This window comes from Gracilinanus agilis, chromosome 4, assembly GCF_016433145.1.
Source record: "Gracilinanus agilis isolate LMUSP501 chromosome 4, AgileGrace, whole genome shotgun sequence".
NCBI lineage: Eukaryota > Metazoa > Chordata > Mammalia > Didelphimorphia > Didelphidae > Gracilinanus > Gracilinanus agilis.
The window spans coordinates 67819739-67845475 of NC_058133.1; the positions used below are offsets into that span (position 1 = coordinate 67819739).

Below are 25737 nucleotides of genomic sequence, written 5' to 3' on the forward strand. Positions count from 1 at the left end.
CCCGGGCCGACCCGCCCCCCCGTGCCCACTACCCCGAGCCGCCCACCCCAACAGTGCCCCCTTGCCCAATCCGCCCGTCTGCCAACTGAGCACAACTTCGCGGCCCCGCGGGACCCCAGCCACGCGAGGGAGAGACAGACAGACAGAGACTTTTCTACTGGGGATTCCTTCCTCCCCACTGGGGAGTTGCTGGAAAAAAGGAAAAACAACACCACACAAAAAAAGCGCTGGTGTAGGCTCCAAAATAAACACATCTGAATTCTGTGTGGCATCAACCGGGCTCTCTTTGAATTAAATGTTTCAAAACAAACACATAGGCTGGGGGTGGGGCGGGGAAGGTCAAATTGGATAACTGCGGGATTAGAAGCGGCAACCACATATATGTTGATGTCTATAGATACACCCCTTTGTAGCCCGAAGCTTTCTTGAGAAAGTAGAGCCAGGCGGTGAGGCCACTTCCGTACCTGAGACATGAGCAGGTAGGTAGGTAGCCACACACTTGTGTTCAGACCAATGCCCTCCCTCTGGACTTCGTGTGAAACATAATTTATGACTCTCCGTCTTAGTTTCCAGTGAGTTTGAGCACAACTTCTTAAATTTTGGACGTTTTCTCCACTAGATTAGGCTAGCTAAGTTTCCCCTACAAACCCACCATAAAAAACTCCCCCGTTTGAATTTGGATAGTGACTTGCCTGCCCAGCCTAGGAAGGGCATAACGGCACTTCTCTTCATTTTCACCCTGAACTACAATTACCTATGGCACTTTTCCTGAAACAGGATTTGCCTTTGTAGCCGAAGCCAGCTTTTTCAGGAGCTGGCTGGTTTACTTAGGAAAACTGGCATATCTTTAAATAGGTTATTAGTCATACTACAAAATATTTAACATAGGGCAATGATGGCAATAAAATGTTCAGAGGTGCCTGACAAACCTTAGCTCATAAGTATCTGCCCCAGTTTTTGTGTTTCCTTGCTTATGTTCATTGTATCTCATATCCCTCCTCCAAAAAAGTTGTTTCTACATTTTTTCATCTAGAAAAAACCTTAAAATGTATACTTTTTAAAAAGTCAAACATTTAAATTCTTTATTCTTTCTCCTTTCTGTTGAACTCTTGCATCAAAGTTAAAGCTACATCGACTGTTAATTAGTGATAACCTAAACTTTTGGTTTAGGCTCAAAATTAAACATCTTGCTAAGAAGGTTTTATGACAGCTTACCACAAAGCCTGGAGTAGTGGATTTAGCCTTTTGATTTTGCTGTTTCTGCATTTAGAGCTACAGAAAATAACTTTCTTCTCTTGAGAGGCATTTTGAAGAAAAATTTCCAAATACTTATGTGACGTAAAGCACCATGGGAATGTAGTTCTGATTGGTAGTCATTATTCCTATTTCCTCTTTCAGCAGGGCTGAAAGCCTGTACCATCAGGCACACCATGGAGAAAGGTGGAAACATTCAGTTGGAGATCCCTGACTTTAGCAACTCAGTCCTGAGCCACCTCAACCAGCTGCGCATGCAGGGTCGTCTCTGTGACATTGTGGTCAATGTGCAAGGACAGGCTTTTCGGGCTCATAAAGTGGTGCTGGCTGCCAGCTCTCCCTATTTCCGAGACCATATGTCCTTGAATGAGATGAGTACTGTGTCCATATCAGTCATCAAGAATCCTACTGTTTTTGAGCAGCTCCTTTCATTTTGTTACACTGGGCGGATATGTCTACAACTGGCAGATATCATCAGTTATCTAACAGCAGCCAGTTTCTTACAGATGCAGCACATCATAGACAAATGTACACAGATTCTGGAGGGTATACATTTCAAGATCAATGTAGCAGAAGTTGAGGCAGAATTAGGCCAGACAAGGACAAAGCACCAGGAGAGACCCCCAGAATCTCACAGAGTTACTCCAAATCTAAACCGCCCCCTCAGCCCACGCCACAACACACCAAAGGGGAGCCGAAGAGGCCAAGTTAGCACGGTGCTGGACATCAGGGAGCTCAGTCCCCCTGAAGAGTCAACCAGCCCACAGATAATCGAGCAGAGCTCTGATGCTGAGAGCCGGGAGCCCATCCTTCGAATTAACCGAGCAGGACAGTGGTATGTGGAAACTGGGGTAGCTGACCGAGGGGGTCGGAGTGATGATGAGGTGAGAGTCCTTGGAGGAGTTCGAATCAAAACGGAGAATCTGGAGGAGTGGCTTGGGACTGAGAATCAGCCCTCTGGAGAAGATGGGAGTAGTGCTGAGGAGGTTGCCGCCATGGTGATCGATACTACGGGCCATGGGTCAGGAGGACAAGAGAATTATGCCTTGGCCTCTTCAGCACCCAAGGCCACTCGGCCAACCAGCAGTGAAATGGACAGGTAAGGTTTCTTTTGCGCATTTCCTGACTGTCATTCAGGTACCACTGATCCAGGCCATCTCTCTGGCTTAGAGAGCATCTTCCCTACCTGTTGTTTAGATGAAATAAGAATTGACTCTGTTGGGGAAATTGGAGGTGTGCCAAAAGACTTGCATTCTTATTTTTTTAAAGCAGGAAGCTCCTAGTCCTGAAGTATTCACAGTGTTGTGAGAACTATGGTAAAGTTAGACACTTCCATGAATCAGAATAGCATCTGCAGCCACACTAGCATCAGTAATTGCCAGGGCTTCCTCGGATTCGAGGCAGGGAGCTGACCGTCAGCTGGGAACCAGGCGGCCTTTCCCTTCCTTGGTATGTTATCACACAGGTAGGTGGCTTGGGGGAGTTTCACTTTCCTTTGTAGCCCTGCTTCACTTTCCTTTAGCCACCGCCTCCAGAGGAGGCATCGGTATGGTCCTGGCAGTTCTTTGGCTCTCTGTGGGTAATAATGTGATGCCAAGGAAATTCTTTTGGGATTGTTTTTCCATTTCTTTCTCAGCTTGCCATATGAATATATTTTCTGTCTGGCCTTGATCCATGGCTACTGCTGCCAAGGGCCTAACCATTTCATTAATTTTTTCTCTTTGTTTCCCCACTTTTCTCTTTCTAAGGTACTTCTATATGAGTAGCTAAGGAAATAGCTATAAAGGGGAACGAGCACAGAAATTAACAGGTTAGGTTGAAAGTACATTGACTGTCTTCCTCTACAATTTAAATTGGTTAAATGCAATCCAAAGAGTATATTCTGCTATTTTTCTCTTTTGTCATAAAAAAAAACAAACAAATTTTAACTGCCTGCATAGCAGATCTGAAACCTGTTACTGGTTTGTTAAAGACCTTGTTACAGAGATTACTAAATGCTACAAAAATACAGATAACTTCTGACCTCTCATTTTTTCAGATGGTCACATTTTGGATGTTTTTTCTCCATTATCTTTTTACTTATGGAGAGTATAAAGCTATGCAAATAGCACACTTTATTGACCATACTGATTGTTGTCTCCTTAGGCGAGGCCAGTGATAAAAGTAACTTGTTTTTTAATCCAAGTGACCTAAAAGTTGATTTAGTTCCTATCAATCTACTTTGTAAATATATAATTTGATGGTATTTGATCCCTTGCTTATATAAAATGTAATTGGTCACACAAAGTAACTGAATTAGAGACATAGCTAAAATTTGGGCTCCTTGAGTCATCCTACAGATTCCTCAGTGTTCATTTAGTACAGCTATTGCAACATAAGCATTTTACTTACATATTGTGCCTCACTGTCATTAGGTCATTTTATGCCATTACTCTCTCATTCTGCAAAATGATTTTTCTTTAATTTAGATCAAATGTGATTTCTTAGCTTCGAGTTAATATAGACCCAGTGTGAGCATTTCTCAGTTGCTATGCTGAAAATCATCATACTGTTCTATATACTTTCCCCACCATTATCCATAGACTAAGGAAATGACCTCATTACTCAGCTCTTTAACATTACTGTTCTGTTACCCCATTTATGCTCCTCTACCGACAGATTTAGCCCTTCTGGCAGTGTTGTCACCCTGACTGAGCGACACCGAGCCCGAAGTGAGTCTCCTGGGAGAATGGATGAGCCTAAGCAACCCAACTCCCAGGTATGTAGTGACAGATCTGAAGGGCTTTGACTGTTGAAATTTAAGGATGCATTTCAACAAGTACAGTTTAATCTTTTTAATTTACCTTGGGAAGTCCTTGGTTATCATTGTTTTTGCATTAATGGAAAAATAAAAGTCGAAAAGAGAGAGTCTGTTAAATATGTTTAAGGATTTCCAAACACTTGTTCCATAGCACTAAAAAAAAAAACACCAATATTCTTTTTGGGGAATGTGAAGTTTGGGAAGAAGCAGCAGGAATTGAATATTTCTCTTAGAATACATGGACAGTTTGTGTCCCGGGAGAAATTATAGCAACTTCTGAGAAAGTACATGTAAAGAGAGGAGGACTCAGTGGCCTTTCTGATTGGTTATACATTTAAATGAATGAATAATAAGGCATTTGCTAAAAACTCATAATTTTCATATTCTTGTATATTCTCTTTTGTATTAGATATCTCTGTAGTAAATTCCTAGAGAACAGGGATCATGTCTTCTGTTTTCTTTATATTATCCACAGAGCATTGTTCTATTTTTTGATCACTGAGCACTGTGCAAATGTTGGACAATAGCTTATACATGAAATAGTATCTCAACATGGTAAGCCAACTGAGGCCCTTGAAAAAAGCACATGCCAAGTGAAGACATAGAATGAATTTTAAGCATCTCTGGCCAGTCCCTTAGAGAAGCACTGGTGAATTTTATTTTATTTTTTTAATTTGATGTAAAATACCGTGAGAGCTGCCCTAGCCACCACTCATAGCTGAGAGGCAGTGTGGCTTAGTAATACAGGGCTGGACTTGGAATCAAGAGACTTGGTCTCAAATTGTATTCCAACTAGTAGTAACTGTGTGTTCCTGAGCAAGCCACTGCCTGTCTATGAGCTTCAGGTTCTTTATTTGTACATTGGTACTGACAGCCTACCTTATAGAAACATGAGGAAAGTGCTTCATATGCCTTAATGTTCCAAATAAATGTGTTATTTACTTTTGTAACACTAGTAATATTTTGCTCAATTTATAGTTGTTGCTAAAATCTAATTTTTTTTTAAACCAGCCATGTGATTTGGTATAGGAAACTAACAATAAAGAAACTATATTTACCCATACAGATTGGCAATCACTCTGCAAGTTTTAGTCTTAGGGAGTTGCCTTGTGGGGCTGAGAGGGCTTACTTATTACTTGACCACTTCTATTGATAAATTTTTTTTATGGTAGCATGAAAGGAATTGTCACTATTTCCAGGGAAAATTTTTTCATCTGAAGTTGGAAAAAACAGCAGGAAATTAGAGGCACAAAATAAAAGCTTTGATCACCTGATAGTCTCTAGCTTCTAAAAAAGGATATAATTCCTATATAAAGGTGACTATTATGCAAATAAATGTTAATAAGCAGATAAAATTAGAGTTTAAGTAGAAGATAAGAAAGGCTGCTAACAATTACTAATTCCTTGAATACTTAAGTAGGATCAAAGACACCAGCATAAACACAATTTTATGACTCAGTAGATAGATTTCTGAGCCTGGAGTCAGGAAGACATCTTCCTGAATTCAAATCTAGCCTCAAACACTAACTAGCTGTGTGACCCTGGGAAAGCCACTTAATACTTTTGCCTAAGTTTCCTCATCTGTAAAATGAACTGGAGAGGAAATGGCAAACCACTTTGGTATGTTTCCCAAAAAAAAATCTCAAATGGGGTCACAGAGTCAGACATGACTGAAATAACTGAACAACATTTACACAGTCACAATGTTGGGGAAAGATAGGGTGAATTTATCTACTTTAGAGAGTCTTCATTGAAGAGTTTCATCCATATTTTTTAAAAAGAGGTAGGCAAAAGTTGCTTGTTTCAGATATAAGGACTAACCTGAAATAAGATAAGTTAGAGATAACATAAGAAGACTCTCCTGACTGGATGCGGGCCAGGAAAAAGCAAGCAATAAATGATACAGTCTAGAAATGAGATTAAGGGATCAGTTCATGGGATCACAGGATTTAGAGCTTCAAAGGAACCCTAGAGATCATCTAGTTCTACTAATAATGGTCTATTTATACTGTCCCAAAAGTCTTAGTATTAAGGAAGCAGATATGTATTTGAAGGATTATTCTGAGGGGGCTGCTCACCTGTTTTTCTTCATTTCTTCAGAAAACTAAATAAGGAAATGAAGTTTATAGTAAAATGGCTTGTTGTTTTCTGTTGTATCCAACTTTTCTTGGCAAAGTTACTGGAGTGGTTTGCCATTTCCTTCTCTAGCTCATTTTGCAGATGATGAAATAGGCTAATAGGGTTAAGTGTGATTTAACGTAGGATCACACAGCTAGTAAGTGTCTGAGATCAATAAGATTTGCAATCAAGATGAGTGTCCTTGACTCCAGATCTGGTACCCTATTCCACTGCCCCACTTGGCTGCTCAAAACAGAGTTTTGTTTTTCAGTCATGTTTGACTTTTCCTGAACCCATAGACCATACTATCAATAGAATCTTTTGACCATACTATCCATGGAGTTTTCTCAGTAAAAATACTGGAGTGCTTTGCCATTTCCTTCTCCAGTGGATTAAGTGCCTTGCCTAGAGTCCCACAGCTAGTGGCAGAGGCCAGATTTGAACTCAGGACTTCCTAATTCCAAGTCCAGTGCTTTTAATGCCACCTAACTGCCTCCAAAAGAGTTTAGCTGGATGTAAAGGTGGCAAATTGAAAACTGGAAGAAACTATTTTAAGTCATTCTACTGACTCAGAAATCTTTAGTAACTCCACATTTTCTACCAAAGCAAATTTAAATTCCTCTGTAATTTGGTTCACCATCACTTTTCAGTTCTCATTAGTTTCATATAGGTTAGCCTTTTCATTCTCCTAAAAGCACTCTACCAGTTTCTAACTTGCTGCTTTTATTTACATGGCTCTCATCTCCTAAAATGCTCTTATCTTGTCTTCTTCTGTATTTCCCCATTCTTTAATGCCCAGCTGAAGGCATACTTCTCCTTTAATTCTTCCCTAAATTTGGATACTGAATGACAATGGAAAAAAGAAGTGAACTTTAGAGTCAGAACTGGCTTTGATGCCTGCATATAGGAGAACTTGCATTATATGTCAAAGGCAGTGAGAAAGATGCCTTGTAAACCTTAAGAAGCTTTATAAATATGAATTGTTATTAATTAAGCTATCCCTGAGCTCTTCTTTCTCTGAACATCTACTGTGTATAGATTCTATCATACAATTTAGCACTTAATATGCTGTATTATTTGCTGTTGCTTTCTGTGTGTTGGTCACATCTCTCCAACCAGGGTCACAGTTGTAGAGCTGGAAGAGATCTTAGAGGAATTTATCCTGAAGAAAGGGAGGCCCAAGACATTAAGTGTCTTACCCATAGTCACACCAGTAGTCTGAGTAGAGTAAGAATCTGAATCCAGGGCAATTTGTTCCTAATCCAGTCCTCTTCCTATTGTACCATAATGCACCTCCCCCCCCCTTTTTTTAAACCCTTACCTTCTATCTTAGAATTGATACTAAGTATTGGTTCCAAAGCAGAAGAGCTGTAAAGGCTAGGCAATTGGGGTTCAGTGACTTGCTTAGGGTCACACAGGTAGGAAGTGACTAAGGCCAGATTTGAAGCCAGGTCCTCCAGACTCCAGGCCTGGCTCTCTATCCACTGAGCCACCTAGCTGTGCTGCCATAATGCCCCCTATGTCCATCATAGTGGCAGTTCTATATTAGATGTTCAATAAATACTTCTTGGTTGATGATGAAATCCCCAACCATATCAGTCTTTAAATGAAACTAGATGGACTAGATGATTTTTAATTTATGACTCATCCAGATAATACCAGATGGTTAGGTTAGATTTTATATATCCTACTGGGGAAATTAGACTTGGAAACTAAGTCATTAACTCTCATTCACATTGTTAAATTGTTCAGACTTAAATATAAAATGAACTAGTGATGATCTAAAGCTTTAGTCACTTTTCAACTCTTGATTTCATAAACTGTGTCCCTCTTCTTAATTGTTCTTGAAATAAGCAGTGAAAAAGTACTATATATCCATTTCCCTGGCCCTCTGTTAGAACTGCTAGAGTAGTCTCATTAGACAACACTTTTGGGGGGAAATAGGAGAAAAAATATAATATTAATAAATAAATATACCTCCAGATTATCTAAAATCAACTTTGGCCTTTTCCACCTGCATTTCCACTGTTACTCTAATCTCTGCTTAACATAGTTCCTTTCTGCACATTTAGAAAACAAAGTTTTTTTCTGTTTGTGATGTCTACAGAAATCAGCAGGGTTGAGAAACTTAGTAAAAACCTTCTGAATGATGAAATTTTAATGCAACACTTTGGAAGAAAGCACTATAAATCCAAGGTATTATTATTATTGTATTATATTTTTCAAATAAAGTATTCAATCCTTATTCTTATAGTTTCTTTTTTAGTTGAAAAGAACTGATGTGTGTATCAATTATATTAGATGCCTTCATTATTCAGATCCTAAATGTTCAGATTAGAGTAAAAAATAAAATTAAGTTACTATTTCACCTTCACAAAGAGATAAAAATCAGATTTCATCCATACTCTTGGAACCTGCTTTTAATGCTCAACTTTGATTTTTCATTTCTTATCTTCTTATATAAGAAAAAGAAGACATTTCTTTAATAATAACTCCAAGAACTCATTGCCTATTTAGCAGTATGAGAGTTTAAATGCTACTTATATCATAATTACTTCTGAAATTTCTTATAGTGAATTTGATACTTTACTGTTATTGTCATTTAGTTGTTTTCAGTAGTGTCTGATTCTCTTTGACCACATTTGGGGTCAAGATACTAGAGGGCTTGCCCTTCTCCAGCTCACTTTACAGATAAAGAAGTGAGGCCACCAGGGTTAAGTGACTTGCCCAGGGTCACAGAGCTAGTAAGTGAATGAGGCTAGATTTGAACTCTTAAAGATTATTCTTCCTGATTCCAAGCCTAAGGCTCTAACTACTAAGATACTCAGGTACTATCACACCATAGTAATATTCTAATATAGTTAATTACACAAAAGGATATTTTATTTAGAATCTATGGGGAAATTGGAAAATTACTAACCATGTTGTACAATTTGGAGATTATGTTCAGCTATTTAAATTAGTTTAAAGCTACTGTATATTGTAACATTTGCAAGTTAGATGATAAAAATGATTGCTTACAAAGTATTCCACAAGACCAGTTGTCTTGAGATAGGCAATATGAAGAGTTAATTGTCAATTTGAATTCAAAATCTACATCTCTGCTTTTAGTTATTTGTTATTTTCTAAGCTTCTCTAGAGCAAGAAGCATGTCTTAATAGTTTTGTTTTGTTTTTTTCTGATCTACACCTTTGACTTTATTGGTATAGAAAATTCATAGTAAGAAAACTCCTTTTGCCATTAGAGATCAGAACCTCTCCTGCAACTTAGTCTTAGGGTACTTAAGGTGCCAACAGGCTAAGTGAATTGCCCAGTCACATAGCTAGTGTGTATAGACTGGCATTCTGGTCTGTGCTGCACTACTCCTCAGCTGATTAATACTACTTCCTATTATATAGCTTTTTACATTAGAAAACACTTCCACAAACATGATCTCATTTGATCTCCCACCATCTGTTAGAGAGGTGGTCTGTTATTGTCTCTGTTTTATAGATAATGAGATTGAAGCCCAGCAAGATTGGCTGCTCTGAGGTTGTACATGTATTGAATGTCAGAACTAGAACTTAAAGACTCTCAGAGCCATTAGTCCTTCCCTTACAACATGCTGTGAGAACTCAATAAATATAACATGTTGATTACTTCCAGTGAACCTTTCATAACGTTAATAAGTGTGGAGGACACAAGATTCATAATTCAGGCTAGGTTCTTTTTCTAGTTTTTTTCTTAATTTGCTCTGATGTATTGAGTCAGCCACCTGTGTGTGAGCTACATCTAAAATATTGCTAGCATATTCATAAGTCTAAGAATGGAGAAAACTGCAATATTTACTACCTACAATTTATGCTTTTATAGACTTAGAATCAGAAGACACTTTAGCAACCATTTAATCCAACTTTCCACCTAATTCAAGATCTCCTTTATGATATTTTTACTTCAACACTTCTAGTGATGAGAGCTTCATTACTTCATAAAGCAGCCCATTTCATTGTCATATGACTCATTGTTAGAAATTTCTTGCTTAAGTTGAGCTAAAATGTGCCTCCTTTTAACTTCTCACTGGCACTAGTTTTATTCTCTGAAAGGCAACCTGGCATTGTAAATAGGGCACTGGTCTTAGAATCAAGAAGCCCTAAATTCCAATTTTAGCTTGACCACTAGCTGGGTGACCTGGCAAATCACTTAACTTCTCTGGACCTCAGCTTCCTCATCTGGAAAATAAGAACTATAGCCCGCTTCCAGCTCTAAATCTATGACTGTATGAACTACACAGGATAAATCTAATTCCTTTTGTGTCCCTTATGATTAATCCTATTTTGTGTGTGTGTGTTTTTTTAATGGCTATCTACTGCTTGATTCGGTCAATTATAGCCTTATTATATATGTAGTTGGCACTATTTTATAGATCACCATATATTGTTTTGACATTTGATTTATGTAACTAGATCAGAAGGACATCACTAGTTCAACATTGCTTGAAAGTCTTCTGGTGAATGAGAGGTTGGTCTAGTTCCATGTTGGAGAATCTATGGCACACATGCTGGAGGGGGCTGTTCCCCTCCCCTTCTCCATGCACCTGAGGACATTCCTCACTTTACCTGCCTCTCTGCTCAGAAGCCCAATGGGAGTGCTTCCTCCTTCCCCTGTCTGGGGGTAAGGCAGGGGGCTCATGTGTGCGGCGTGAAGGTTGCAGTTTGGGCACTCGATCTCTAAAAGGTTTGCCATCACAGGTCTAGTTGGTCCTCCTTTTATCCTACTATTGTAAAATAGTCTAGCCAAGAGGTACTTTGGAAAGTAAATGTTAGATTTCTTGCTTTTATGTGATAATGGAGCAGAATACTTCAAAGGACCTGTGATTGGTGTAGGTTCTTCCTCCATAGTTTAATTGACCATTTTTAGGGTTGCTGTGTCAGAAAAATGCATCTCCCTGCAGCCAACCTGATATCTAGCCTGTATAAGGCTGGATCTTGGATGACACTTATCCTTCACCAGGCCCATACAGATTTGGGGTAGGATCTGTCAAAGATTTGTTCCACTAGTATGACCTTAAAAAGCCCAAGTATTCCACATCATAATAATGCATTGGAGCAGGACCTTAATGAAGCAGAATATCACTAATATTTTTCATTTTGTTTCTGTGCTTAAAAAATGCAAATGTCCATAAAAATATTTGCTTGTTTCTAGTAATTCTAGTAGTTATTTCTATTTTAACCTCATTCCTCATCCTCAAATACTTCATTTGATCTCCCAGCAAGTCCATTAATTATAATGCAAATATTAGGTAGCATATTAGTATTGCAGATGATCAAATGGAGACTTAGAGAGGTAGAATTGCCTGAGATCACATAGGCACATAATAGATTTTTGAGAAAAAAATTAGCATTTAGACTTAACTCTGTTGTATTTTTCATTCTTGGTGCAGGTCGAAGAATCAGCGATGATCGGAGTAAGTGGTTATGTAGAATATCTTCGTGAACAGGAAGTATCTGAGAGGTGGTTCCGATATAATCCCCGGCTAACCTGCATCTACTGCGCCAAGTCCTTCAACCAGAAGGGCAGCCTGGATCGCCACATGCGCCTACACATGGGGATCACTCCATTTGTCTGCCGAATGTGTGGCAAGAAGTATACCCGCAAAGATCAGCTGGAGTATCACATCCGCAAGCACACGGGCAACAAACCCTTCCACTGTCACGTTTGTGGCAAAAGCTTCCCCTTCCAGGCCATCCTGAACCAGCACTTTCGCAAGAATCACCCAGGCTGCATGCCTCTGGAGGGGCCTCATAGCATCTCCCCTGAGACAACAGTCACATCCCGGGGACAGGCTGAGGAAGAATCACCTCCACAAGAAGAGACAGTTGCCCCTGGGGAGACTGCACAGGGATCTGTATCCACCACTGGGCCAGACTGAAAGATGGCAGGGGAGAGGGGGAGGGTGCCCTGCCCCCTTCTGGGCCATAAGTAGCCAGCATCTGAGCCAAGGGCTGGTTCTTGGATTCACAAAATGCCACATCTCCAGAAAGGAAGAAGCTCCCAAGATGTTGCCAAACTAGAGGATTAATAAAGTACACAGAAACACTCAAGGCTCTCCCCCTTCCCTTCCCCCACTTCACACCTCAGAAAATAATTAAGCAAAACAGCTTTCTGATTCAGGGATCAACAGCTTTGGTTTGTTAATTTTTTTAAGAAAAATTTTTTAAGAAAATCCAGGATAAACTGTACTTTAGTTACCAACCATGGCTTCAATTCTGTGAAATGGTCCAGGTGACTGACCTTGGTGGCTGTAATGTCCCACCCAGCTCCGACAAGCACAGCATTCAGGCCTCTGCCATCCGGACCAGCTGCAGGAGAGGAGGAGGAGGTGGTAAGAGCAGGGCCTTGCTCCTCTGCCTCCTCTGCCAGTCAGTTCTGTTTCCACAGTTAAGGAAAAAGGATGGTTCTGGTGGTCCTTATTGTTCTCTAATTTCTTTGCAACAAAATGTGATTGGGGCTTTCTGTTTGCCCCATCCAGGCACCTGGCTTCTTGCCTGATTGCTTCTTGCCCTCCTGGGGCAGTATGCTAGCGGGCAGTCCAACCTTAAGCTCCATAGGCTCCTGAGAGTTAACTGCTCTGAGGTTTGGGTAAGGCAGTGCTGCATTCAGGGGATGAGGTGTGTGGTGAGGGAGATGGGGAGAAGAGGGAAACTTTGTATGTCTGCACACGTGGACTAGCACAGTTTAGCATCGCAACTTCTTGACTGGTGAGGGCATATGATAGTGCTTTATACATCTTGAAGCATTAGGCAGTGACTCTGGTCCAGATGGATTAATGAGCTAGAGGCTGACCACCAAAGTCTTGTCAAGATTCTCTGGCTCCTGGTCTTTCGTAACAGCAATATTATACTCAAAAATGTCACTTCCCAGTGAAATGATGCTGGGTTGTTTTTAAATCCATATATCTCCATGTTTGATAAGTTTGATAAATTTTATATGAAGTTTTAAAAAATTGTGTTACAACATTGTGGTTCAGGAAATATAAAGTTATTGTTCCTATTGCAACCATAATTCAGTTCCCTTCTACCTATATAATAGCTTGTATTTCCTGCTCATTTGAAGAACCTCACTAATTCCTATGTTTCCAGTCTGCCAATTCACACAAACCCTCTGCAGATTAGTGTTAGTTTGGGAGTATTGCTTTTTAACTAGGACACCCCAGGGCATTTAGCACAGAGCATCATCATGAATACAAAACGAAGCCCCTTTTGTTGCAGCAGATGAACAAGGGGTCAGTTTTGATCATGTTGTTCTCTTGTTTGTTCTCAAAGTTTAGCAATATTCACTGGGCCTCCTTGGCATTTTTAGGTATTAATGAGGTTCTCTCAAGTTGAAAATCATGGAGAGAGCTAACCAGACCTGCATATTCCCTGCCCTGGAGGGAGAGGGAAAAGAATTTGGCTTGTGCCTATTTTTTGAATACTAAGACATGCAGGTAAGTCATAAATAACAGTTTTTGGACCCAAGTGCAAATAGAAGCAAGAAATATTTGGCCTCCCTTATTGTTGGAAAGATTGCTGGTTTTTGTTGAGTTTTGCTTTAAAGTATTTTAAATCTGCAATGGTTTAAGAGATTGCTTTGGTGCAGAGGCACATGAGAGTAAAAAAATAACTTATTGGGTGTTAGCATGCTGGTAATGGTGAACTGCTTGTGAACACACTGGTCAGGCCCTCCCCACTTCTGAGAACATTTTGTGATATGTGGAAAGGTGGGCAGAGAACAAAGATATTTTTCAGAAAACAAGAAGTGGAAGTGCAAAGGGTGGCTATTAAAAAGTAAATTAAGTGTGTTATTTGTTCTTTAAATTATGAGTGCCCTACTGTATTCCCTCCTTAAAGAGAGGTCATTGCATTTTTTAGAGGGACCCAGGAAGGCAAAATTTCTTCAAGTGGTATATAATGCTGTCATGTAATGAGAGCCTGCCTGTAAAGGGGAGAAACTGCCTCAGAGATTTCTCTCAAGCAGGTTCTTCCTTTTCAGGAGCTGTAGTTTGTTTTTAGAACCATGGACTGTGGCATCCCACTGCTGAATAGAGCAGCATTAGATATGGTGAGACCTTATGTCAGTGTTCCATAGTCAAACCAAGAGCGAGTTCAAGTTAGACTGGGAAGCTAAGAGAAGTTTTTCACCAGTCACTTTAAGAGGCACAGATTTTGCCATAGTTGAGTGAAAGAGAAATGGGGAAAAGTCCAGAAGATGCTGCTTTTAGACATAGCTTTTTAACCTACCAAAAAAGGAAAAAGAAAATATAAGTCTATTCTGCTCATAAGAGAAAGTGTGCTGGGAAATACTTTGTTGCTTTGTTAGTTACTTAGACAATTTTAAATGAGAAAGTATAGCTTTTATACCATTACCAAACTGTATGATGAAGTTAAGTAACTGCTATAAAAAAAAAAGTTCTTCCTACCTGGTGTCATTAATTCCATCCAAGTATTGCAACAAAGGGCTACACAATGAAGTATGGACAATATTATTCATGTAGCAGGCCATGGGTGTGTGGTGAGGTTTAGTCTCTTTTTTCCTTTAACTTTTCACAGGTTTTTACTGTGTTGATACTGCGAATAGAGGAAAATCCCAATTATCCAGGACTTAGCGCAATTCTGTGTACTGGTTCTTTCCTTTTAATTGGCCTAGCCAGAACCATAACACTCATGAAATCCTTGCTGAAGCAAAGCAAGGCTTGGAAGAGCAGGTCATTTTTTTTTCACCTTTCCTTAGAAAAGATTTACTTCTTATAACTGCCCAAAATTCTTATTCAGGTCTCACTCTGACATTGCCCTAGTTCATAGTTAAAGTCACTGTAAGGTCACTAGAATAGGGATTAGTAATATTCTTTCTACATTTGTTGAATATATTTGTGTGTGTATGTTTGTGTGTGTGTGTATGTGTATGGAGAATGCCTCTTAAATATGTCCAAAATGGACTTTTTATCTGACTCCTAATTTGAACTGAACCACTGACAGCCAAATTTGAACCTCTGGATGTGTCCCCTGGGAAAATGAAACTAGGTTGGCACTAAGGGCTTAACTTTTTTAATATCATTTAGCTGATACTAGGATAACCATGTCAGTTTTCTGTAAAATGGTGGGCACTAGATATGATCTCTTTTCATGTTCAGTAAGTGGTACTTTGTAGCAAAGAAGCTGCCTCTTTTCTCAGCAAGAAAACAAAGATGGCAATTATTATCTTTTTATATTCTGAAATGCAACTTTCATTCTACTGAATTCTTACCCATCTCCTGAATGAAAGTATAAATTTGCTATCTACATGTACAATTATAAGTGGGCACAAAGACTAATGCTTTATTCTCTCTCTACTCGTAAGACTCTTTCTAATGTTTTGTTTTCTCTTTACTCAGAATCATATTTACCTCTGACCTCAATTGAATTTATCATGTCTTGAGTTTCATTTGGTGTACATCATAAACCTTCCAAGACCAACTCATCAAAGGGGTGAGTTATGTCTCTTAATCTTCTAGGACAAGTCAGTAGAACAAGATTAGAGAAAATAGGAGGTAGAGGAAGACTTTTTTGTTTCTTTTTGATTATCAGTACCTTCCCTGCTTTTGTGAAATGGTATGAGCAGAAAAAAATATAAACATTTTCTCTTTATGGCAGTAGATGAAAACTAAAATACATTGATTGATAGTGCTCTGATAGGAGGGAGAATGATGAAATTATAAAGTTGTGTAACTGCTGAAAGCTTCAGTCTCTGTGGCTCTAACAACTTTGGTTGGGCAAGAATTTCCTGTTCCTTTCTCATCATAGTATAAAGACCACATTTTGATTGGACAAAAAGTTTGAAGATGTTATTTAAAGAAATTCATGGTTGGGAAAAGGAGGCTTTAAAGAAATCTCACAGATTGTGATATGAAAGAAGAACCACAAAGCCTCTTAACACATCACTCCCAGTAGAACCTAATTACCAAGTCTTCCTTTCAGTGAGTTAAAACTATTTACAGCTATAAAATGCCTTAATTTATTTGTGCATCGAATTGGACAAAGTCTAGCCTATACCATTTCAAAGATTGGATGGAATAAAGTGGAAAGTGCTGAAGGATATATTTTCCTAGGGCATTCTGGGTTGGGGAAAATAAATGTATTTTCATCAGTGATTGAGTCAGGGAAGTGATGAAGGCAAAATCATTAGCAAAGTACTTCCCCCTGGAGCTATGGTTTAATTTGAAAGAATTCTCCCAAGATTTACCATTGCTGCTACTTTATTTCTGTAAAATATAAGTTGGGGAGTTTGAGCTACAAAGCAATAAATCAACACTTCCTTTAAGAGTTGTTTTGTCTCTCTTGCAGACTCCTTTCTCTCGTTACCTCTTTTATACAGCTCCCCCTAGATATTGAGGGCGTTAGGGTTGGGAAGCCCTCAGAATTGGACCTCATAATTTGTCTGCCTCTCTCTTGAAATAAGTAGATTGACATTATTATAGTTTTTTATTAGAAACAGGCACAATAGCAAGGCTCTTTTAAAATAGTTTCCATATAAGGTAAAAGTGCTATAAGACCTTTTAAAAAATAACCACAAAAACAGAAAGGTATCTGCATGTGTGTGTATAGATATAGATATAGATATAGATATATACACACTCACACATACCTTATTGTTTTTGTGAGATTATGTACCTGAAGTTCTTGTGAATTTACACAGAGAGTAGAATCAATCCTGCGGGAGAAAATGTGTTTTGACTCTTGTAACAAAGTACTTTTTTTCGGAGGCCATCATCCTTTCTCTGATATTGGCATTTTCCCCAAATAAGCATAATCTTTTTCATTTGAAATAATTAGAAGTTAAACCAGGTTTCTTCATGATTCTGTGTGTGGGAGAATGTACATGTGTGTTTTTAAATACTTATTGTTATGGATTGTTGAGTTTTAAGTTTCTCTTAGAATCATCCTCCTTCCAACTGTGAACAAGTTAACTGTCTTATAATTTATTTCTTTCCTGTATGTATGTTTGTCCATCATCTGTTTGCATTGTGAATGGCAGTTCTCAGTGCTCTAGTATCTTCTGTGCACTAGGAATAGCTGTACTTGGACATGGAGAGATATTGGAAATATTTAGAAGATTATGAAAAATAGAAATCCTTGGTGGAGAAAGCTTTAATTATCCATCCTTCAGGGTTATATGTAGAGTCTTGAATTAAAGGAATGTATATGGGCAGGATTCTCTGAACTATATTGATATACCTTTATGTACTTGTTATTCACTTTGTGAATTCATCAAGTTTAGATCAAAATGTAGCTGAGACCCCTAGCTTTGTATAATGCCTTTCCGGATATAGCATTTTATTCTCTAGTCACCTTCTTCCAGGATAAAGATTTATGGGCCTGGACTGTATATCCAGTGAATGCTCTTTCTTAATCTTCCCCTATTTAGTAGGCATTTGTCTACAGGATTCCAGAATATTTGTTCAGACTAAGTCACTGTAGAATCTACTCTGGTCTTAGAGCAATTGTACTTATAAATTGTACTTACATAGGAAGTGAGCTTATATGTGTTGCATTTCAGGGTTACCAAGATTTTTATCCTCCTTTTAAAAATTAGGTTAGATAAAACCAATGAATAACCAAAATCTGTCCTTCTTTGAGGGCTTATTATAGCAGTATGGTAATATATACACACACACACACACACACACACACACACACACACACAGATGTTCTTCAAAAGAACATTAGTGTCAAGAATGATAACTTTCTTTAATCACAAATTTTCAACCTTTAAGATTTAAAGACCCAAATGTTAACATCAGTTTATATATTTAGTTTTCCAAAATAATTGTGTAAACTTATTCTTTCCTTACTTTCTCAAGCATCATTCTTTCCTTCCTTTTTGCTTTCTCACTTTCCCCCATTAACTTCCTTTTAAATATGGTAGATACTTTTCTTTTGACCTTTTATATAACTTTAGTGAGTGATCTGAATTACCAGCGGTTGGTTTGTCCCAGGCAGCCTCCTACTTTAGAACATCTAACTGGATTTTTACTCCAGAGAGGTGGGATTTACCCACAGGGAGAGGTGAGACTGAATTTTGGGAAATGTTCTTAAAGCAACATAGTCAAATTTATTCTCAAAGTAGAAGATCGGTTTTTAAGTTATTATTAATAACTAACTGATTCAAAAACTATGTCCTGTAATCACCAAACTAGAAGAATCCTGGTGGTATTTTGGAAAGACTACAGAACCTCCTTTACATCTCTAGGTACACTGCCCCCCTGCCATTGCAAAGGTGCCCTTTGAGACTGTAGCACTAAGGTCTCAAAAGGAGCCCTTGGAACCTGTCCACACTGAGTGTGATCCATGCCAATGATTTGAAGAAGTAGTATGGTTGGGTGCTTTAGCAAAGCAAGCTTGAGAAAGCAAGCTGCCTGGTAGCCCTTATATGGGAAAGACATTAATTACTAAATTGTTTTTTCATTTCCTTTATTACATAAGGAATTTAGGCATATACCAGACTACTGTCCTCGGAGCTCTGGTTCCCAGCATTCCAAAATATATGTATTGCAAAAAAAATAGTTTTTTGCAAAAATTAGGATACCATCTGGATTTGTGTGACTCTTTGATTGGTGAGACATGCTGTTGAAATCCAGGAGCAATGAGCCTTTTTTGCCCAAGGCTGTAAATTGATCCACTCTATGACAGAAATGGGATTATAGACAGCAAGTTTAGGGTGTTAGAGCACAAAGTTGTTCATCTTGAAAGAAGGCAAAGTTCAGAGCTGTTTCTGGTATTGAGTCGATGCAGACCTAACCCCACTAAGAGAGTCATAGACTGATGTAGCCTTTGAAACAGTTAGGTCACCTGAATCCATTGACTCAGATGAGAATCAAAAGACAGGCACTTTTTGTAAAGAATGTCTGGCTCCTTCTCAATTTCCAAAACCATTCTCTGAGACTTCTTTCTAGAAGGGTTTCCATGCAGCCCCTAAAATAGCCAAAACAGGGATCACAGGGTGAACTTAATTGTATATCCTTGATTCAAATAGCCGCTTTTTTCACATCTCTCTAGGATATATATCATTTCCCCCATTCTTGTAACAAATGCTAATACTTCATCTGAAAACTCTGATGTGGTGGGATGAGATGGGGTCACTCAATATCACAGTGGTCTAACTCAATGGCATTTCAAATCTTGAGGCCTACATTAAGACCTGATTTAAGGGCAAGTGTAAAAGATCAGTTTTTTTGAGTTCACCTCTTTTCCATCTAAGAAACAAAAGTCCATTTAATCTAATTGTGTCCTACAAGAGGCTGGGGACTCAAGCTGCTAAAGTTGTCATATTGAGACTAAGGAACATGGTCATGGTAGAAACTTTCTTAAGCTTTTGATCCTTCTATACCTTGGCCTCTGAATCCATTTCAGGGAGCCAAAGTTGATTGTTAAATTAAAAGGAGGGATGTCTATTGCTGGCACCATACTATGTACAATACAATGGATTCATGAGGAATTAAGTAGCATCTTGGGATTTGCATAGATGTCAATAGTTGAAAATAGTGATTATAATTGGGAGTCAACTAAAGGGGACTATGGTCCAGATTTCATGTAATCATGCATTCTAAGGGATTTAATAGCATTACAGAAAAATCAGTTTCATTACAAACCCTTTTGGATTGATAAACACAGTCTCACCCTACTCAACTTTTAAATCTATGCACTTTAAATGAAATTAAAGAAAATTTTATTCAGGTAGCTTTGGAGGTTTCCTTAAAGGATACTGAGACTCTACTTTCCTCTGAATAGATCAAAGATTTTAAATCCTAGACCCATAGTTGAAGCAGAATGATATACAAGTTGTCATTTGAAGACAACTCTATTTGAGTCCTCTAAGAATGAAGAACCTCCCAAAATAGCCCATTCCACCTTTGGAAAACTCTGATTGTTAGGAAATTCTTCCTCACATCAAGCAAAATATGCCTTTCTACAACTTTTACCTTGTTCTGTACTCAAGGGTCAAGCAGAATAAGTTTCCCTTTTTCCACATGATTGGCCCTTTAAATACTTGAAAACAGCTATTATACCTTCCCTGAGTCTTCTTTTTTCAATAGTAAACATTCCCAGTCCTTCAGTTGACACGATTGTGAGTCCCTTCACCATCCTGATAACCATTTTTGGACACCTACCAACTTGCCATTGTTCTTCCTAAAATTCAATACCCAAAACTGAACATAATACTCCTTCATATCCTGTTAGGGCAAAGTATAATAGAACTATGTTCTCATTTATTGGGCACACTTTATCCTTTTATGAATGCAGTGTATTGTTTGTGGCTGCCAAATCATACTTGCTAAAGTACTTCAGTGACTCGGGGTTTCATTGGTATTGGTATTCACTCCACCACTGCAGATTGCTCCCCATACTTGCCTGAATGTTTTGTTTTTTGCCCATACCTCCCCATAAATCTTCAACAAAGGCTATAATGATTTGGAAGCCCACTTTCTGACTTACTATTTTGTGGGTTTCAGTACAACACCCTTTATCTGTCCAACTTTTATAAGCTTTGCTCCTGCTACATATGATTGTAGGTGAAAGGGAACTTAGAAACCATCAAGTCCAACCCCCTCTTTTAATAGAAGAGGAACCTGAGGCACAGAGAGTTTAAGTGACTAGCTACTCAATGTCTGAGGGATTTGAACTCAAGTCTTTCTGGATTCCAAGTCCAGGGTTCTGTCAACTATTCTTTGCTGCCTCATGACCAGCCCTCCCCTCAGTCTTTTGCTATTTATTTTTAAAAATATATTTATGCCACTTTTTGCATATATTAGTTAGTAATGTGCTGTTGCCTACACTGTTGACCTGTATTGAGCTTTCAGTACCCTCAAACTCTCAAGATCTTTTTTTTTTGTTTGTTTGTTTTTTTTTTGTTTGTTTGTTTTTAATTTTAAACCCTTAACTTCTGTGTATTGACTTATAGGTGGAAGATTGGTAAGGGTAGGCAATGGGGGTCAAGTGACTTGCCCAGGGTCACACAGCTGGGAAGTGTCTGAGGCCGGATTTGAACCTAGAACCTCCCGTCTCTAGGCCTGACTCTCACTCCACTGAGCTACCCAGCTGCCCCGTCAAGATCTTTTTTATGTGAGCTGTTGTCTAATTGTATCTGCTTAAGCAGTTGTGTTTTTGAACCCAAGATTCTCCTTATATATATATATATATATATATAAAATCTTTTTAAAATCCATTTCCTCCTGTAGTGACCATTAAAGAATACTTGGCCCATCCTTAACATCAAGATCAAGACTTCTGATTCCAGAAGTAAATAAAAGCTTAATCAGCTATTCTCATCCCCTACCTTAATCTTACCTTCATGCCATCTGCCAGGATGTAGAGGAGCTGGACTATATTACCATGATGTTATTGAGTAAAGAAATGACTGGAGAAATCTTTGGATTGGTGAAACAGTTTTTTTCTGAGGAGAAACTAGTTGTTCTCGATATCCTCAGGTTGTTTTATATATCTTAAGCTGCCATTGCCACAGATTTGTCACCTGTTTTCTAGATATTACTGTGAATGAATGATGTGCTCCAAAGTCAGGTCTAGGAAAAGTAGCATGTGGAGTCTTTTGAATTGTAATATCATGGCTCTCTTGTTCCATTACTAAATGTTGAAAAACCTATTTGATATTGGTACAGTAGTATTAGTTGATAATTATTTTAGATCAGGGTAGAAGTTGAAAACAAAAATGGGACTGATTTCAGAAGCCAACGGGACTCTACCTCAGGCTGATATGACATTAGGATCATGGTTTCAGTGTGTGATTTGTTCCTTTTGAGATGTATTCCAAATTTAGAATAACTCCCAATATTATCACATGTTGCTTTTGCTATTCAAGATGAGCCAGAATTACTAGAGAGGGATGAAACATGTTGTATGTCAGTATACACGAATTTGAGGCTTCAACTACATTTATAATCTTCAAGCAGGTGGAAGTAAATATTATGGCTTATTATGATCATGTGGCTATTCTCTCTGAGCTGTAAGTTCCTTAATAGAAACATGTTTTACGATAACTTCCTTTGGAATGTGAGCTCCATTTTCCCTCTTTCTAATTTTGAATCTTTTTCTTTCTCAAATGTTTATGCTAAAGAGAACAGGTTCCTCTGAATCTCGTATTTTTTCACATAGAATCTACCGCACAGTTTTTCATGAATTTTAATCCTTAAATATTAGCATGATACTAGTCTTGTTTTGGTCAAAAATAGATCATTGAAATTTAGGATTCTTGACTAGATCAGATTTTAAACATAATTCCATGTCACCAGATGGTAATAATCAGACAATCACTAATAGGAAAAGTACTTTTTAAAGAAAATAGCGGCAAAATTGGAATTCTGGTTTAGCAATTTGTTCACCCCAATTTAATCTTTCTCATTAAAGAAGGATTTCAAGACAGTCATTTCCTGTGCCTTATAACTAACTTCTCCAGTAATTTCAGTTTGAGAAAGAACTGCTTCTTGTCAAGTCCTGAGTGACTGTATACAAAGGAAAGGAAAAAGAGATTCTTGAAAATCCAAGGCCTTTGTTCCAGTCCTGATTCACCAACACTTTAGTGATGGAGAAAAGTAGGTTCTGAGTTCATGATGTGAGAAGCTAGGTGAAAGATATGTGAAGTTTAAGGGTTTTTTTAAAGTTTAAGCTTTACATCTAACTGGATTTTTAAAAAAGAGGACACCTTTGTCTACTCTAATATGAGCCACTTGCCTACCCTTGCAAAGATCACTAGAGAAATAATTCTTATTCTGAGATATGTTTCTCTTGCCCATTCTTCTTCCCCATAGATGGAGCCATTGTGTGGTTTCACTCAATAAAGTTTCCCATTTTAAATAACAATAACTTTTGAAGTTTGGTACTGTGAATGAGAAAATAGAATAAAAGGAAAGGGGACCTGAAAAGATCCCCACATCTTTATTCTTGCTCACCTATCTCTTCTTAGGAGCAAAAGTCTGAATATTGTAAGCCAATTAAAAATAGATTTAGTAAGGTTAGGTTTTATGTTTTCTTCCTGGAAAACATGTTTCTAATGTAAGTTCATTAACCATGTTTTTTAATACACAAAACAATTATAAGGCAGAAAATAGTGGCCAAAAGAGCCACTGTAAAAACAAAGCTACACAGTAGGAGAATTATTTTAAATAAGTGTCCCCTGGAAGCCAGTTTTGCCAATATGGGGAAATCACCGAGAAATGTGACTGATATCTGCCTATAGAATAGACAAGGCAGTCACATAGCAAAAAAAATCTAGAATTAATATGGCATTCCTAATTTTATTTTTACAAAAATAGTTTTAAGTCATATAACTTGTATTAAAACATTGAGCCTGTTTTTTTTAACTGACCAAAATTAAATAACACTAATATAAATCAGTATAATTCAACTGTATATGCACATTCATTTGAACCCAGATTGATATATTAGAGATAGCTCCTGCAGAAGATTTCATAGGAAGTTAGGTTATTTTCTTAATACCTATCTTTTTTCATAAGTATATGTTTATAAATATATTTACTCATCTACTGTGACCTTGGTAACGATAATTTCAATGAGTTATATCAAAGATTCTAAAATTCTAACTCTGGACAAAGAGAGCTTTTTATTGCTTTGGTTGTATTTTGGCCAAGAAAATGTTTCTTTGCACTTTCTATTTATAAAGAAGCTATATAGCACAGTGTAGCCACTTAATATAGCTGTTCCCTTGAGATGACATATAAGTATTAAAGTAAGGTGCATGTTTAAAAACTAGGGGAAGAGGGAAAGGGGCTTCAATATGATCCTGGCCTGAATCCACCTGGAAGAGGTTGGAAGTGATCCAAAAGTTAAGGTATGATAAACTCTAGGGTGGGATCGAATAGGGCTGCGAGGTAGCCAGCCATAGCCAGGATGTGTGGGTGCGGGTGTTCTTGTCTGTCCGTGTAAGAGAGGTGTTCGGTTGAAATGGAGAAGTACCTGCAGACTCTTCTACCTCCCGTTCAGAAATAAGCATGTTCCAGGCGCCTGGTCGCCACCGGGTGCAGGCTTGGATGTGTTAGCCACAGCCAGCCTCATCCTCTTCTGCTTTAGCCCTGCTACCTCCAAGCACTCACCGAAGGGAATGTGAAGCATCCAGGAGCAAAGAAGAACCAGACTCACATTGGATAGGCTGAAATGTCTGATATTTCCTTATGTGTTAACATTTTTGTTATTATTTTTCTGAACCAATCCATTTCAAAGCACTTGGGAACCTGGCTGAATATTTTGTCTATAGGCTTTCATTTGGCAAGTGTGGCCAGTGGAATCACTTTTTCAAAGTTATAGAATAAGATGATCTCAAAAGTTTGTTCAGATCAAAAATTCTTGTTTTAGGTCTGCTTTTAAAGTGTTAGGAAGGGTACTCCCCCTTTGAGTGATTATGCTGTTGGTCTGCCTATCTCTATATGGGGAGTCAGAGGCTAAATGCGGATGCTTATATATAACTCATTTTAAGGCCTTCCTTTTCAGAACACCCATTTTGTTTTTATTATTCATTTTAAGACTGCTTTTAGCCCACAGTCCATAAACTTCTGGATAGAGAAGGCCCAGACTCTCTATTAGATAGAGAGGGTCATTTTCATTAAGGGCACGTGTTTCTCAGAAACAGTCTGTGTCTCTCCTGGGCAAGATCTGTGAATATCACAGTGAAGACTGTCTAGTCCAGTGAGTTGGCAAACTGGGACCAGAACCCAGCTTTCCTGCTTGTGCTCTGCATTTTTTCCACTATTACCACATTACCTGCTCATCCCCAGACAGACAGCAGGACTGTCATACAAAGATAAGTCCTTGCTTGGCATGGAGCTTCCCCTCAGTTTCTCCCATGGGCACAGCTGTACACAAACCAGCTCACACCCTGGTGTCTTTATTAGGGTTTGTTAGCTGGCAAAGTGAGATTGTTGGGAGTTTAGTGATGACACACGAGTCTGAAGACCCCAGTTTCATGGGCACTAACCCCTTTGGAATTATTTGGAATTATGCTTGAGAGTGTTCCACCATCGTCAGGGACAGAGATTCATTCCTACTGTTGCCAGGAAAAGAGACTGCATGGCAGCACAGAACCCTCAAATTCTACTAGTAATTTTCCCAAGTATAATTATTTAGGTTCTGGTCTCTATTTAATGCTTTTTGTTTATATACTACAAAATTGTCTCATTGGCCATTAATAACTAAAACAATCTTCAAGCAAATTTTTTAGTACAAATTTATCCAAGATTTGTTTCCAATCTTACATTTTTTTTTAATTTTCAGAATGTCAAAAGTATCAAAATCTACATAATTTTCTTAAAAATCTTGTACAAGCAAACAAAAAAATTATGTAGTCTTTGAATCTGGTTGTTGGGGTGTTGGGCAGATTTCTTTCTTTGAGTAATTATTAACCTTCACCTTAAATGGAGCAAGGCCATTACTCTGCCTTCCTTATTAGAGCTGATAGAGTCAATAGTTATCTATTTTTAATGCTTTCTACCTTTTAATACTAAAGCTATGACCAGCCTTCTACTATTAAGGCACTACAGACTGTGACTA

The 25737-nt window shown here is 38.3% G+C and overlaps 1 protein-coding gene across 1 annotated transcript; it reads left to right on the forward strand.

The window, feature by feature from the left end:
• The first annotated feature begins 1403 nt into the window (after positions 1-1403).
• ZBTB37 (zinc finger and BTB domain containing 37) lies at positions 1404-12308 on the forward strand. The gene is made up of 3 exons (XM_044674521.1): positions 1404-2353; positions 3913-4012; positions 11592-12308. Exons 1-3 carry the CDS (start codon positions 1431-1433, stop codon positions 12078-12080), a joined length of 1512 nt encoding a protein of 503 aa, XP_044530456.1. The 5' UTR covers positions 1404-1430; the 3' UTR covers positions 12081-12308.
• Positions 12309-25737: the final 13429 nt, after the last annotated feature.

Coding starts and splice junctions, on each gene's coding strand:
- ZBTB37 (XM_044674521.1), top strand. CDS start 1,431: ATGGAGAAAGGTGGAAACATTCAGTTGGAGATCCCTGACTTTAGCAAC. Junction 2,354..3,912: donor ACCAGCAGTGAAATGGACAG/GTAAGGTTTCTT, acceptor CTCTACCGACAG/ATTTAGCCCTTCTGGCAGTG. Junction 4,013..11,591: donor CTAAGCAACCCAACTCCCAG/GTATGTAGTGAC, acceptor TTCTTGGTGCAG/GTCGAAGAATCAGCGATGAT.